Below are 16,231 nucleotides of genomic sequence, written 5' to 3'. Positions count from 1 at the left end.
CTTGTTCGTCCCACCAATGCTGGCAGTTTCTGTATCCTTCCAGCAGTTAGCCACCAATTCGGGGGCTGTGACCATGATCCCCCTGGGAACGGGATAGCAAACTCAATAGGAGAAAGCTCTGGCGTGGTTGTTGCTCTGTGATCCTATAATATATCCCGTCACGGTGGATTTGGTGCAATGAAATACATAGAACGGGAAACGTTTTCAAATTAACCTGAAGAGAGAAATGTGTGGAGTCCTGCTATCTTGCTGCTTGTTAACATGCCAAATACAGCTTGTCCAGCTCAAAAAGGGGAAAATATGATCCACTTAGAAATGAGCCTCTTAGTCCATTCCACCACCAGGCTGTGAAGCAATCCCAAAAAGCCTCTCTGGGCTTGCCAGGGTTCAAGGTAGGGTGAGGGATATCTTGCTGATGGTACTGAAGGTCCTGAGCCTCAAGCCCTCTGTGGTGTCCCAGTGGGGTTTCAGTTGTGTGGTGGATGTGCCCCAAGTGCGGGATGCTCGCTGAAGGAGGAGGAGGATGATGATGATGGGGGAGGCGTGCACCCCATGTAAGCAGTCCCTCGGGAGGCTCCCAGACACTTTGGTGTTTGGAAAAGCAGAAATGTGGGAAGCTATTCCAGGAGAAAAAACACAGGTGAAGAGAAATAACTGGATGGAGTGCCTTGGAGCTAGGACCCAGCACCCTGCAAGGTAGAACTGGGCCCCATGTCTTCCCCACCCCAGCGAGCCTCCCGCGGGCACTGTGGGCCTTCGCCACCCGGGAAGAGCCCCCATACTTTCTGCCACAGCACCTGGAAATAGTCCCTGACACCAAGGAGGGCACCAGCTAGGCTCTAGGTTCGCTTGAAGTTTTTTGGGGGCCACAAGCAGCCCAGGAATAACCCACCAACCTTCACCTCCTCATCCTTTCGTGCCTGAAAAATAAATAACTGCATATCCTTCTGCAGTTCTCGAGAGCTGCCTGCATTAAAACCAAAATAAAACATTTCCAGGCTCAGCCAGAAACAAGTATTGATGTCAAAGAGGAGCAGACATCTGATGGAAATACTGACACACTTAAGCACTTGGAGCTGTGAACCACACAGAAAGTGAATTATTGCTGAGATGAGCCAAGCAGCTACAGAGATGAAGTGTCTTATCCTTATAAGTGAATGCATACAAAAGCATTTTAGCATTGCTGGGCCAGCTGCTCCTCATTGTGGAAGGTGCTTCCCGGCAAGTTGCTGCCTTTTTGCTCCTCTGAACAACTTAAAAATTGCCTCTTTCTCTGTAGCGTGTTTGCTACTAGCAGCAGTGATGCTGCTGCAAGTGCTGATCTCCATCAGAAGCATCTCTTGGTGATTCTTGACTCATTACTGCTTTGGCTAAACTAATAAATGGTTGAATTTTAGTCATATCTTGGGAGCCCACAACCTAGATTGCCTCCTCCTCTCTAAGAACCCATTAAAGCTGCAAGTGCATTAATCCCTGCTCTGCTGGCAAGTGACGGAGTGGGCTCCCGTAACCCCTGCACGAGTTAACTCCCCAGTAATTTATACCTGTGTCTACTGTGGATTTTAAAAAGATGCTGTTAATGTCAGTTAGATCCCAAATGGGAATTTCCTTTGGGAGCAGGGGGGACCTTTGCAACCTGACTTGCAATAGAAACGCTTTAAGAAAGTTTTAAAGGATGCGTGGGGATAGCTGTTTGCCAGCAGCGAGGATGGTTTTCTTGGGACCCAGGACTGAGATCCAGGAGATGTGTGTTCAGCCCCAGTAAATCTCAAAACCTGCCTCCCTGCAGCACTGCTTTGCAGTGGGAAGTTTTCTGCCTGCCTCAGTCAAAGGTGTGGAACCAGGTGGAAGAAGAAAACGTGTCGGGAGAGCTCAGCACCTGCTCCCCTCTACTGTTTCCTTATGATTTAGCAATGGGAGATGCAGGCTGAAGAAGGTGGCCAAACCCTCGCCCAGGTCCCCAGGAGGGCTCAGCCCATCTGCATTAAACCCCTCCCAAGCACAGGCTGCACACACAGCTCCTGCCACTTCGTTCGCGCCACGTGGTTGGAGATGTAGACTTCTGCAAGTCAGTCTGACGGCTGGATGCTTGGCCTCAGAGGGGGCAACTTCATGCCTCATGGATGTCTTGGTATCTCTTGTTGAGGTGCTGGAAACACCAGGCACTTGCAGCTGGAAGGCAGGAAGGAGGTGCTGGGCTCTGGAGACCCAGTGGGAGACATGAGCTCTGGTTCCTCGCTTTAAACTCCAGCTGTTCTCAGCATGGACATGAGACTGTCTCCTCTTTTGGATTTATCATTGTATTTGAAAGGTATGCAAGGAATTATAAGAGTAAAATTTCATTCTCCAAGGTCACAGTTGGGCAAAGTGCTTAAGAACTTAAGTGCACATTTACGTACTTTGTGGAGGTCTCCAATTTGGGTCCTGTTTATTTTTTTAAGCCATAAGCATATGAACTGAAATTTGAAAATCTGTTTAAAGAAGTGAGATTAAAACCACTAGTAACATGCTCCTTCTAATTCACCACTCCATCTTTCCAGACAGTACTCCCAGCCAATAGGAATAAAGTCACTAGGACTGAACTTTGCATTTAAGAGGCATCACACTATCTGCCGGGGACCGGCTGAGGAGGCTGAGGGCAGAGATGCCAAAATAAAGTTGTCAGAAACAAGAGATGATGCTTCTTTCTACAGAAGAAGCTTCAGACCCCAATTGTTCTGCTCTGAGTCGAAAGTGAATTTCCTCTTTCATTTCAGCATTCCTGCCTAATTGTGTTTTAGAAAAATAGTTTGTTGCTTTGTCATTAACCCAGGTTCATTACGGCTTTCAAAAAAGAGTGATTTCTTTTTAAATGGCTGAACAGTACAGTTTGGCTCGTGCTTAGTCTGGGCTTGTTCCTGTTTGGTAGGTTTATGATACAAAAGCCAAAATATACAAGTCTTGATCATTTGGCAAACAGCTTGGGTAAAACTGTGTATTTTGTATGGAGGGATTGTGCAGCTGCATGGAGTTTGTTTTCCAGTAGATTAAATTAGCAAGAGCTTCCATCAGAGTCAACAAACAAAGATCAGTATCCAGTCCTGCAAGTGCAAAGCTGTATAGAGGGCTTTTTAATTGGAAGCCGGAGTTGGTACCATTGAAAAAATCCTTACAGTCTAAAAGAAGGAAGAAAAAAACCTGAAAGGAACAGTTAAACCAGAATATTTCTCAGCTGTATTTTCCCCAAGTATGTATCCCAGTTGGGAAGAGACCATGGGTGAACACTCAATGTCACAACAGGTGCTGGTCTGATAGGAAGGAGATGCTGGAGTTCTGTCTTCTTTTTCTTCTTACTAAAAGTACATGCTTTCAGGGAAAATCTTTTCATTAAAAGAAAAAAAAAACAACCTCCCTAAACCTTTTACTGTATGAATACCACAAAATTCTGGCCAAAACCTAAACTATTTGAGTCGGAATTTCTGCCAGGGTATCAGAGGAAAGGTTCTTTGTAACCTGAATGAGTGTGGGCTTTGCCTCCTGCAAGACGATACCTCCCATGAAATACCACATTTTCAGGCCCCCAGGATTCTTTATTTCTACCCTGCAAGGCTATTGTCTGCAACATTTTTATATTTTTATTTTTTACATTTCCACAAGCATAGAAACTTGCATGACAAGAAGAGAAAAGCAATACATCTTTCTCTTATAACCTGCTCCAACTCTTTCGCTCAATGGCAAAAGAGCAGCTTGAAGCCAATGCCACATCCTCAGGTATTCAGAGCTGCTGTGATTGCATTGGTTTCACAGTCAAATTGTAATCTAGGAATATGCTTAAGAGGCAAAATTAGGATCTCTGTCCCTATCTGATTACTATCGGAGATCAGCTCAAGCCACCTGGGTTTGCATCATAGGATTAGGTTCAGACTACTCTGTTTTGAATTACTTTTTACTTGCTAATTATGTAATCATAGCTCTGAAGTGTCTTCATCGTGGAATAGGATCCCCCATGGTACATACTGTACAAACCCAAGAAGACTCTTGCCTGGTGGAGTGTACAGTCTCAGAGCCGGTGTAAGCCAGAAGATGGGGCAATGCCAAGGGAAAACATTGGTTAGCGTATACAAGGTGGGCAGAATAGTAGTGTTGCTGTTGATCTAACTGGGTTGAGGGTGTCTGTAGAGGCCAATTCTTCTTTATTAAACTGGTGTAAAAGTTGGATAAACCATTCTGCGTCAAGAGTGAGTTTATATGTTACTAGCCTGTGGACCATCAGACCCAGGAACCACACTTTAAACATGCCCCACGTTCCCCCATGGGGAGACTTCTGAGCTTGAATCTTTCCTTGTGTCATTATCCCATGGTAAAACAAAATCCTCCAGCCTGTGGCGGGGTTCACTGCCATCACTCATGGAACAAACTGCTGCAGCTGGTAGAGACTGAAGAAATTGGGATTTCAGCTTTCATGCTTAGTCTTTGGTTCTGCACTTCTTTGTTGCACAGAGAGTAACTCCAGCAGGGACCTAGTGCTGGGTTCATTTATTTTAGGTGTTCCAGCCTGTGTCTTCCCACCTGTTTCCTTCAGCCTGCAGAGGTTGCCTTTGGGCCACCCAGAGCCACTGGAAAATTTGGGTTTATCCCCATTTCTGCTCCGTGTATCCTCTCCTTGCTGGGTCTCGCAGGGGTTGTGGACAGACTCACAGGAATAAAGAAACTGAGATCCAGAGACTGAACTGCGAACTTTTCAGCACACACTTATTTCTGCCAGATCACCCCCCCACACGACACTGGGTGTTGCGATGACCCTACGCAGAGGTCTCTGCTGTTTGTTAGGATGCATCTGGTGGGGTGGCTGTGTTTTGGTCACTACAGGGTTGAAGCCATCCTTGTAGATCAGCCAGAGACCTGACTGTAGCGTGCACAGCTGTCTTTCTGCATTGCTACCTGCCTGGGGCAGGCAAGGCTTACCCTTGGCAAGGAGGAGTTCTGGGCGCATGGAAGCATCAGTAAGGCAAATATAAGATACGTTTCTTTTTTAAATGCTCTTTCGTTCTCCGACACCTGCTCTTGTTTACTCATTTCCATTTCTTTCTCCCTTTGCAGAATACTTGAGGAGCGAGACCGCCTTTCTGGAAGAGTTGGTGTTTGGAAGTGGAGATACCATTGAACTTTCCTGTAACACCCAAGGCTCTTCTGTGTCTGTTTTCTGGTTTAAAGATGGTATCGGGATTGCACCTACGAACAGAACTCATATTGGACAAAAATTGTTGAAGATAATCAATGTGTCATATGATGACTCGGGGCTGTACAGTTGCAGGCCAAGGCATTCCAACGAGGTCCTGGGAAACTTTACAGTCAGAGTTACAGGTACGTGCAGAAACACAGCTGTCTCTGTGTTGTGGGTTGGGTTTTTTTTTTAAGTTTTTGCCCCTTCACATGTTCAGCACAGCTGGTGCTTTGCGGTGTTTGTCCGTACTTGGTAGGTCTCTACCTCCGTGGTAACTCCTGGCAGTGATTAGACTGACAAAACAAAGCAATCAAAGAATGCTTGCGTGTCCACACCAAATGTTAAAGCTTGATATTAATACTGAGGGAGACTTAGAAATGGTGCTAGTTATATTAAACGCCCAATGTCCCTTAACGCTCAAAGAGATGCAATGCTACATGTGCCTTTGAAGTCTTTTGTGAGCGAGTGAACTGTGGCTCAGTTCACTTTTTCCACTTTATGTGGCAAATCAGTGGCAAAATTGCATGTAAAAGCTGGAGGTTCCTGAAAACTTTCCCTATTGTAGCTGATAAAAAATCTCTTCCCTCCATCCCGGTTATCACAAATTGCTAGTTTGCTTCGGAAATAGCTTATCTGTAAACTGTGTATGTCTCAAATACGTGCTTCATCAAAGGTACTTACTGGGATTCATATATTGCAAACAAGTGCTGTGTGAGCAAAGCACATGCTGTCATTTGCTTGGCCATATTTTCCGTGATTAGGACAGTAGGACAGAACAGCTACAAGCTGTCCAAGCCTGGATCACTAAAGAGACAGTGCCAGAAAAATCTGTTGTTCCCAGATAGCTAACTGCTAACACTAAGATCATCTCCATGATTTCAGGCTGCTGCGGTGGTAGATGGTTACTCATCCCTGTGAGCAGATAGAAAGCCTCCTGATCACACAGATTAAAAGCCTGAATTTTCAGAAGAACTAACCCCTTATGGATCTGGGGTTTTGAAAACTTTCCTTTGCCCTTGTGCTGTTGGAGCTTTTTTAAGCATCCCCAAACAGTAGGTCCTTGCTTCCAAAAGTTGAGTTCCCTCAAAAAGTAAGGGTCTCTGTCTGAAAACCAAACACAGAGATGTTTGTGACTGTAAATCACATCCACTCGATAAAGGGCTTTCTCGTGCCAGAAATAGGATTTTGTGTAAGTGAGAGAATCAAACCATCGTAAGAATAAAAGCTCGTTTCAGCAAGCCTTCACCAACATCTGCTTTTCATTGAACGTTACTGGAGATTGCTGTGAATGCTTCAAGGTCATATCAATTAAATGGTTAAAGAAGTATTTGGCCCTTGAAAGGCTTTCTTTAACTAGGTACGATTATTGGAACTATCCAAGGAACTGCAGGTTGTTAGAAACGTTACTCTCTCTCTTTTTTTTTTTTAAGTGACATTAAAATGCTTTTGAGTTCAAGGGGCAGCAGGGAGGCAGAAGAGGGCAGCTGGTTACACGCTCAAATGAAACAGCTGCCAGCCCCAAAAGTTCGTAAAGTGAGAAATTGTTTTTAATAGTGGAAGGACTGATAATCCTCTGCTTTTAAAAAGTTTAAGCCCCTGTGTTTTTCCTCTTCACTAATAATAGCTAATAACAGCTTAAGAACAAGCGAGTAACCTGAACCTGCTTTCTGACAGCATTATGAGTCTTTGATTCTATTAGCCCACTGTCATTACCACCAAAGTGATGGTAATGTGGGAGTCTCCGTTTTAGCTGTCAGCAGCACTTGTTTTAAACTTTGAAGCCCTGCTTTATGTGGCAATAGTGGTGCCTCTCATACACTCAGATTTTTCTTCATAATTAGTATTGATCACTCAGCGTGGCACTGCAGAGATGCGATTGTTATCGGAGGTTGGTGATTTGAGTTGCCACTTCTTAAAGGTAATGCCAGCAATTAGTTCGGGTATCTGGTCAGGTGTTTATGTGGATATCTAATGTTCAGGGCTGGCATTGTTTTCTGCGTTAAACTGGTTTAAATCTGTACTAACAAACTGGAATTGCTCTGATCTGTATTCTTAAGTGAGCAAAACTAGGCTAGGTATACTCAGAATAGCTAATACACATGTAAGTCCCATTTTGAGAGATGCTTCCAGATTCTAGGAGCGTATCAGGATTTTCCTACGTGGGGCCATGAGTTTTGAGTCTGCAACAAATTGGCTTTTCTGTAGCGACTGTCTTTTTCTGTCAGTGTGCACAGTGAGATGCTTGATGCTGAAGATAGAGCAAGGAGATGCTGGCGCTCACATTTCAGGGTTGAAAACCAGGTTGATTAATAGCAGGGTTTGATCTCTTTCAAATACCTCCCTTGACAGACATGGGCTTGAGTCTTTTGCTAGTTTACAAAAAGAAACATACTGTTCTCTTAAAACCTGAGCACTTGAAGAGGATCACAAATAGAGGCTGCATGCCCAAACTGATCTCCAGCCCTGCTGGCAGAAGCTCCATTTCTGTAACCATTTCACATACAGAACAGCCTTTGGATTTAGTGGCCAAGCAGCACCCCTGTGATGTGTACGGACTGCAGGCTGGCACCAGCGAAAAGAGCTTTCAAAACACCCAAGACTAAGCTCCTCAAAGCAGGTGACTAAAAAAATTAAGCCCTTTTCCATTCATAATTAAAGCTCTTTTGAGAATAGCATCTAGCAGTTCTTGTTGATGCCGATACTTGTCAACTTCTGTAAAGGATTGCTCTTTTAGTAAATGATTAACAAATAGCTTACAAATTTTTAGCCACCTTTTGAAAAAGGTGATGTTTTAGTAACCTGAATAGGACAGTAGCTCTGAACATGGGATATTTGGTCTTAAAACCTAAGCTGCATCTCTCATCTGAAACACAAGCAAGGTGAAAGACTCTTCCCTCAGTCTTGCGGAAATGTTTTTGAATTGGGTTAAAAATTGATTCTGCTCCTCTGGTCACGATTAGTTCATTGGAAACCCGAAGTAAACTATAATCACATGTTAATATATGGGTAACCAAATCTGAGAGTGCAAGGCTGAGAATGTGCTGGTTTCTCTGTCGATGCTGGTGGGGATTTGGCTCAGTGTCTGCCTTCGCCGGGACTTGAATAAACCTGCTGGTTCAGCCAAAACACCTAAACATCCACTTCACTTTCAGCAAGCCCCGTGGCATTTCCCTAGTTCTGCTGCCAGCAGGACCTCAGTTGTGGATTTGCAGTTAGATACGTGCTTGAAGTCTTCCTTGAGACTTTGCCAAAGAAAAGGTGCAAAGCACGATGCGCCACTGCAGTCTAAAGCAGGGAGATGATTCCTGTGTTACTTGCTCCTATACGTGGTGAATATATCTGGAAAGTCCATCCAGATTCTGCAGAGAAGTAGTATTTGTTGTTACCTTTCCCCTACCTTTTTTTTTTCTTTTTTTTTTTTCTTTTTTTTTCCTTCCCCTGCGCCCCCCCCTCCAATTTTTACCTCCACTGAGCTGGTCAGAGAACAGCAGAAAACTCGAGTGCATCTTGAAATGAAGGAGGTTCTGCCTGGCTTGGTCTAAAGTAGTGCTTTACATATCTGGCCACGTGTTGAACACTCATAAAGTTTCCTATTTTCTAGTGTTTAAGGCCAAGTTCTTTTACCGCTGTCTCAGAATATAAAGGCTGCTGCGTTGTTAGCGTTTTGCCTTTATTTAAAAAAGGAATTCCTGGAGATTATATGAAGTCAGTGATGCTAAATCTTCCAGACACTGAATTATACTAAATCGTGTAAACTAAATCAAACACTAAGCTGCTATTTTATAATGGGATTTACATTTACAGTAGTCGCTTGGTGGGGGGAAGAGGGACTGAGACTTCATTGTGGACAGCTTGAGAAGGTGAGATGTTAGACCACATTAAGAGAAACAGTTCAGGATGTTTTGGAGAGATACAGATGGAGAATTCCCACCTGTTAACCTGTATTCAGTTACAGCCTTGAGGTGCCTCTGTCAGAGGACTAAAACCAAAGGGAACTGGTTCACGGAGTAGCCATCAAAATGTCAATCGAGAGAGAGGTTTGATTGCAAGGGGAAGTTCTAAAAGCTTTGGGGTGAGTGATTGAGCAAGGAATTAATGAGGGGAGATGTGGCAGGGGTGTATTGAGTTAAAAGAAAAATGCAGGGAAAGTGAATTAGAAATGCTGACCTGTCATTTTGAGACTTGGTGAAATAAAAAGTCTTCAGAGTGAATGCTAGAGGGAAAAAAAAGTGGGGGAGAGCTTGTTCTGCAAAAAGAAACTTGCCCTTTGAGAATTGCTTTTGTATTTATGAGGAGAAGAGCACTTCACACAGCGAGAAGTATTCTGCGTCGAATCCCAGTCTCTGGTGGCAGAGCACTGGCAAACTCATGACACCTCTCTCCCAGTTCAGAAAGCTCCTGGCCAGTTGTCCCTTGGCCAGCAGAGTGGGAGGGACGGGCTGGTGGAGCTGCAGGGAAGGGTGACCCATCACCTGGATGTCCTCCCTCGCTGGAGCCCACCGTGGCACCAACAGCCTCATCCAACATGGTGTCCCCACATGCCATCCTTTTTCTGGTTCACTACTTTCTCCTTCTCCTCCTAGATTCCCCTTCGTCAGGTGATGATGAAGATGACGACGATGAGTCAGAAGATACAGGTAATTTGTTTTTCTGGGATACAGAGGTCTTTTCTTTCAAAGAGATGTGGCTCCCAAGCGGAGCAGCTCATCCGGATGTTCGCCTGGGTGGACAGCAGCTCTTTCTCCGTGTTGAAATCGGTGACCTTAGGATGGTATCATGATGATATTTATCTAAAAACTTAGAAATAGCTGCCAGAGTGGTATCGCTGCTATAATAACCTACAGCAGGAGTGGCAGGTTTTTGGGTTTTTTTGGAGACTTGATTCTGCAGATTTGATTTGACGAGCTAGAGTTATAAATTCTCCTTGCATGTAAATCCAGACAAACTCACTTACCATATTTCTTTTTTACTACACTGACGTTACACCAGTTTTACACCATTGCAAACCTTGGCCTGCTTTATTTTCAGCTGTTTTGATCCTGGTTCTTACCAGCATCTTGGCTGGAGTCAGAGCACAAAATTTACACTAGCCAAGGGCCAAATTTACTCATGCTGTAAGTGGGAGCAACTCCTTTGGCTTTACTGGCTTTTCCTTGAACTCACGTGGGGAAGGGAGCCCCAGGATGGAGCCTCTCAGTGCTTTTACTCTGAATCTCTTTCAGTCCCAGTGCTTGTTTCTTTAAGTGCAATAGCATTAATCAGGATCATTACATGCTTCAGAGGCGTTAGTGTTGTGTTTTATTATGCTCCTTATATTTCTGCAAAGCAAGCTGGCTGTGTGTATGTGTTTTTAATAAATAAATGTCTTGCATTTGAACTCCCAATCAGCTATGTACATTGGCAGAAGTTCAACATGACTGGAAAATTTCTCCCGTCCGTAGCGTTGGACATGCAGGACTCTTTAAAGCAGGTCTCCCACTGTAATAAATTCGTGCTGCTGTGTCATGCAGTATGCGGACAGTAATGGTGAGTTACGGTGCCAGGCGACCCATCAGCAGCAGTTAGTGGTTTTCTGATAGCTTCTAATTAAGGGCCAGATCCGTGAGGTAGCAGGCACCTTTGCAGAGGTACTCAAGAGCTCCTGATGCCTGCTGAAGCCTGGTAGAGGCATAGGGAGTGTCAGGTTTGGTCAGGATTTGTTCCTGCTGCAGAGCAGCTTCTGATGAGCACAATTAATCGTTCTGTGTTTTTTTTTAATGTGGTTTGTAGTAAACTCCATCTCTTAGCAACGGGTATCACAAAACATCAGTTGGTTTATTGTACAGAAAGACATGTTGTTCTTCACTGAAAAGGAAAACACACATTTCACCGCATGTATTTATAGCCTGTATTCTGGGTCTTCTTGACTTCAAGGCTGTCTCTTTTTTTAGACCAGAAGGTAATGACTGGCTTTCCTTAAAGGTCTTGTTATAAAAAGTTGGATTCTCTTCTGCTTTAAAAACGGTTGATTAGCTTAACGTGCCAGCACAGTGAAACTTCATGGCGTGTCGTGACGTGGATGTGCTTCACGTTGCTTTGTTTGATGTCGGACCCTCCGCTTAACCTTCACAGATCGTCTCTTGAGTCTGGGGGAGCCACGTTGTTAACCCTGGCAACACCATCGCTGGGACATCCCACTGGGGACAGGGACTACAGGACCATCCCGGACAGGGGGATATGTGGGTGTAGCCATTGCCATGTCTTATGGACAGCCCAAAGACCTGTGTCCTCCATCTCTTGTGACAAAAAGATACCCTACTAATGAGGTGTATGAGCCCCTGCTTGGCCATCAGACATAGCCATGGTCAGTAGTTAGAGGAGTGAAGGCAATAAACACACTTTCATGCAAAAGAAAAATATAACCAATAGTTATTCATATTTAGGGGGAGGTAATCCATCCAGGACTGGCTCACTGTGTGGTCCCATATTGCACGTCACTGAATAAGACCCTTGTCTCTTGGCCCCTTGCGATGATAAAGGAAATTTTCTGGCATAATTGAGGTGTTCAAGAGAGTTTCTTATCCTCACATTTATAGAGAAGAGCTTGGAGAGCTGTTTCCAATAGCATCATGAGTTTGAAGCCAGTCTTGTTAATTTGGGGGTTTTGACTCAAAATTGCTGAACGATGGGAGCTGGAAATACCAAAGCAAGAGAACGAGAGGAAATCTGTCCTAAAATAAATGAATATTTGGTGCAAAAACCCTTGGAGAGCACGGAAACAGGCCCTCCACAGGGAGAGCTCTCCTCTGCTCACCCTCCCTTAAGCATCCTCTCCGAAGGGCATACAGAAACAGGGCATGCCTTAGGGATGGGCAGTGGAAAAGAAGAAAGAGGAACTTCAGCAGCTTCAAATCATTGGCCGGTTTGTTGCAACCTTGTCACAAACCACGATCCGCCTTTGCAAAAAGAGGCTTTCCAATACCTCTGTTCTCTACAGCTGTTTTTCCTGGCCCTGAAACAAAAACAAAACTCCCTTTTCACACACTGCTCTTCTGCCCCAGTGCTCCCTACCCCTCTGTATCTGTTTGTTTGGAGACCCTGCTGCGTAGCCCCAGCACCTTCAAAGAGCCCCTATAATCTCCAATTAAATCTGGCTGTGTACTCAGAGGCGTCAGCTGGGGAAATTACACAATTAGGGTTGATTCTGTCTGCCGCAGAATTTTGTGGCAGCTCCTAATTGCTAAATGAGCGCTTGGCCGTATTAATTATTCCAAGTATTGCTCTCGGGTTTTTTTAATTGGTCATTCCAGTCCAATGGGTGGCCGGTGTCTTTGACAAACAAAATGGACCGTCGGGCCTAGCGTTTGATGATGGGAAAGGGCTGGTGATAATGTTTGCGGGTCCCTGTTTTTTTTTTTTTCACACCTGCACATGCAAAACCATTGCTCATAATTAGAGAGAGTGGGTCTAGAATTTTTTCCTGTCTTTCATCCTTCTTCCTTTCTCGTTCCCAAAACTCTCTGGATCTTTGCAAGCTTTGCTTGAAAAGAAGAGTTAGCAACATTTTCACCCCCTTAAAAAGCAGTAATGAAAGGACTCTGGGGGCACGGCAAACCGAAAGCAGTGAGGTTTTGTTCGCTGCTCCTGCGAGTGAGAACAAAGGCACCGTTTTCAATGCGTAGACACTTTCTTCCAGTTCCAGTTTGACTTGAGAGCGATGCCCTGTTTGTTTGAATCTTGGCACATTAACCCAGCGATGCCCAGCTCTGGCAAGCCCCGAATTGCATGGAAGAGCACCCAAATGGAAGGAAGGCACTCAGGGGAGAAGCCGTGTCTAATTGCAGGAGGGAGGAGCGGATCCTGCCTTTGCTCAATATGGAGAATATCCCCAGCTTGAAACTTTCCTGGGCCCCGTCTTGCTCCTCTCTGATGTCCGATGGCAAAATCCCCTTGGCTTCAGTGGCAAAATTTGCAGCCTGTGAGATTCAAACTCATCTTTTGAGTGAGAAAATGTGGTGAAACGTCTCCCTGCAGGAAGCCCAGCCAGTGTGGAAAGGTGAACCCCCCCACAAAATCACAGCACAGGGAGGAGCCCAGTCCTGGGGGGCGGCCGGGTGAGTGTCACCGATGCCACAAAATGGGATTTATTGTAGGCAGATATGTTAATCAAACAACAAACAGCAGGTTATTCAGCTGCCCTTCTTAGTGGTGGTGAAGGGGGACTTCTCCATCTGTGGTCGGCCCTTCCCTGAACTTTCCCCCGTAGCCCCGTTAAACTTCTGTAAAGTCTCCGGGAAATCAGGGTGCATTGCCAAAAGGAAGCATTCGGCCAGAAAATAGCCTGTGCTTCGGGTACCAAGGACCAGATGTCTCCCAACATGGTTTCTGCAGCTCCCTCCTCTTCAGCCTTCCCGACACCACCCCAACTGTCCTCCTCCAGACTCACCCCCCCTGCTGCTGCCTGGGCTTTTGCCTGGCCTTTGCTTGGTTTCTGCCTGTCCCAATGCATGTGATAGCAGCTTCTTCCTTTACCATCAAGGCCTACACTGCCTTTAGGGGTTGCATGCACTTTTCTAGCAGTTTTTGGAATATTTCCCTTTTTTGTGCAGTTCTACCATTTTTCTAAGCTCGCATGTTGGAAGGTGGATGGCTACATGATGTCCCACTTTAGCGCATGTTATCATGTAGCATTTTAGGCCTCTCCTGGATGTGCTGTGTGTTTACAGCAAAGTTTGTAGCTGGGATTTTGCAGGAGCACGGGAATTGCAAGGATTCCTCCTTTTGCTTTTGTTTGTGCAAGCTGTACTCCTGCTCCGGTGCCATCCTGGCAAGAAAAGGGCCTTAAGCAGTTTCGTTGTTTAAAAAATTGAGGCGTGCGTGGCAGGGGTGAGCACCAGATCCCTCTGATACGTGGAGCTGACTCTGATAGGCATCACAGTGCGTTGTGCAAGGCAGTCTGAGGGCAGATGCAAGCCCTCAGTACTGGATTTCCCTCCCTGGTACGGCATTACGGAGGCAGCTACATCCAGCCGCCCGGCTGCAGAGGTGTGAAAGCAGATGAGATGTGAGAGCAATGTGCCCGGTGGGGAATGGAGGAATCTGGGAATCTCCAGCGAATGGAGGGCCTCCTGGATGTAGCTCCTGATATCCAGTTCCTCATGGCCAGGTGGGCTTCGCAAGGAGCCATGGGGAGAGGGGACCATGTGGAGAGTGTTATCAGGTGCTAAAACTTGGTGGGTGCATGGATTGCCTTGGCCGGGCTATGTGACCCTGCCTGCAACAGCATTGGAGCTGAAATGCAGCAGGGAGCCTGCATGGGGGACACTGGGGACTTAGACCGAGGTGGGGTCATCACTGACTTCCCTGGAATTGCAACGGGATGGGTCTCGTGGAGCCGAACACATCAGGGCTAAGTACATCGGGGAGCACTGGAGAAAGGGAGCAGCTCGGGTGAATCTCAGAGGGATGCAACAAGACCAGAAACTTTGTACACCCTTTTCAATATGGGGAAGGGGATGCAGAGGCTTCAGAGTAGCCCTGAGGTGGGGCTGTGATGCTGGGTGGTGTTTCTGAGCATCGTCACCGCTGCAGGAGAGGCCAGCAGCGATGCTTTCCCAACAGCTTTGCCAGCCATCGTGTTGTCCAAGGCAGTTCCTGAAGGACCAGCACCTTCAGTTTGGGTTGGCCAGAAGCACACAGGTCCCTGCGACCAGTGGGTTTGGGTACTCTCTGTCACTGGGTGCTTCCTTCCCATCCGGAGAAGGTGCCGGTTACACTCCTTGGCCCCTTCTTGGCTGTTTTGCAGCCCAAACACTGTCTGCCCCCATCTCCCTTTGGCCTCGGTGTGGAGCACGGACCTGGGGGGCTGGATGTGGCCCCCAGCGTGGTGGGGGAGCACCCCACATGCAGCTCTGCAGTGTTTCCTTAAGCAGAAATGAAAGCTTGGGAAGCTTTTTTTAAAAACTTTCTCTTTCTTTCTTCCCAGTATAATGAGTTTGCTGGTGCTGCTGCCTTAATTTGGAGTTAATATGTAATGTTTGTAACACAGCCAAGAAACATCGCTGTACTTGAGGCAGATTATAAAAAGTATCTCATGCTAACACTGGTGTTTTAAAACTTATCCCTGTTCAAAGGTAACATGAATCTTTAAAACTAAAATCACTTGTACTTAAAGAACATAAACATGATAAACCAGTTTGGCACTGGCTTTTTTTTTCTTTCCTTCCCTTAAGGAGGCTACACTACATTTGTGCTCGCTGAGAAGCAAAATTTTCCAGTGCACTCAGCTAACACTTTTTCTCTGCTCCCTTGCTGGCCCATCAACATTTTTTTACAGTTCCAACATCTTTCTTCTGTTCGTGCTTCTTGGCTACTATTGTCCCAAAGATACATCTGTATCGTTTTACACGCCGAGGCCAGATTCTCATCCTGATCTGGGATAACTCTCCCTGTTGGTTTAAAAGCAGCTACTCTAGATTTATACTGGCATTACCCAGACAAGAACCTGGTCGTGAACCTTTCATCACAAACCTAAAATGCAAACACCCTGTCTACGTCTATGGGAGTCATTTAGCTGGAAAGCATTTCTGTGTCATTTATCTTAACTGCAGCAGGTAGCAATTTAACTGTCACTCCGCACATGCCAAAGCCTCTTCAAATGCATCTGCTCGCCAGCTGATATCCTCCGCGGCAGAAATGGGCCTGTTCAACTTGGCCTTTCCTTTCTCAGGTGTCCCCTTCTGGACCCGGCCAGATAAGATGGAGAAGAAGCTGCTGGCTGTTCCTGCCGCCAACACCGTTCGCTTCCGATGTCCGGCGGGTGGAAACCCAACTCCTTCCATCTACTGGCTGAAAAATGGCAAGGAGTTCAAGGGAGAGCATAGGATTGGGGGCATCAAGGTAAGGCCTTGGTTTGGATCTCTGTTTTTATCAGTTTTCTACTGGCTGCAGACAATTGTATTTCACAGTGATTGACATTGGTGCGTGTAAGAGCACAGTCCCGACTGCGTGGGAATGGGGGTGTTTCTTGCAGCCATAACAGTTGCTCAA

The 16,231-nt window shown here is 45.8% G+C and overlaps 1 protein-coding gene across 1 annotated transcript in view; it reads left to right on the top strand.

Moving 5' to 3' along the window:
* Window positions 1-3,710: 3,710 nt before the first annotated feature.
* FGFR3 (fibroblast growth factor receptor 3) overlaps window positions 3,711-16,231 on the top strand; it is a 34,203-nt gene continuing 21,682 nt past the window's right edge. Inside the window, exons 1-4 of the mRNA XM_010577914.1 lie at window positions 3,711-3,750; window positions 5,080-5,343; window positions 9,787-9,840; window positions 15,912-16,081. Of these exons, the coding sequence (XP_010576216.1) occupies window positions 3,711-3,750; window positions 5,080-5,343; window positions 9,787-9,840; window positions 15,912-16,081 (528 nt within the window). The remainder of the gene's footprint in view (window positions 3,751-5,079; window positions 5,344-9,786; window positions 9,841-15,911; window positions 16,082-16,231) is intronic.

Source organism: Haliaeetus leucocephalus, unplaced genomic scaffold (genome assembly GCF_000737465.1).
Source record: "Haliaeetus leucocephalus isolate CR32 unplaced genomic scaffold, Haliaeetus_leucocephalus-4.0 Scaffold51, whole genome shotgun sequence".
Lineage (NCBI taxonomy): Eukaryota > Metazoa > Chordata > Aves > Accipitriformes > Accipitridae > Haliaeetus > Haliaeetus leucocephalus.
Note: the sequence above shows the minus strand (reverse complement) of the source record. Positions and strands in the feature narration are given on the sequence as shown.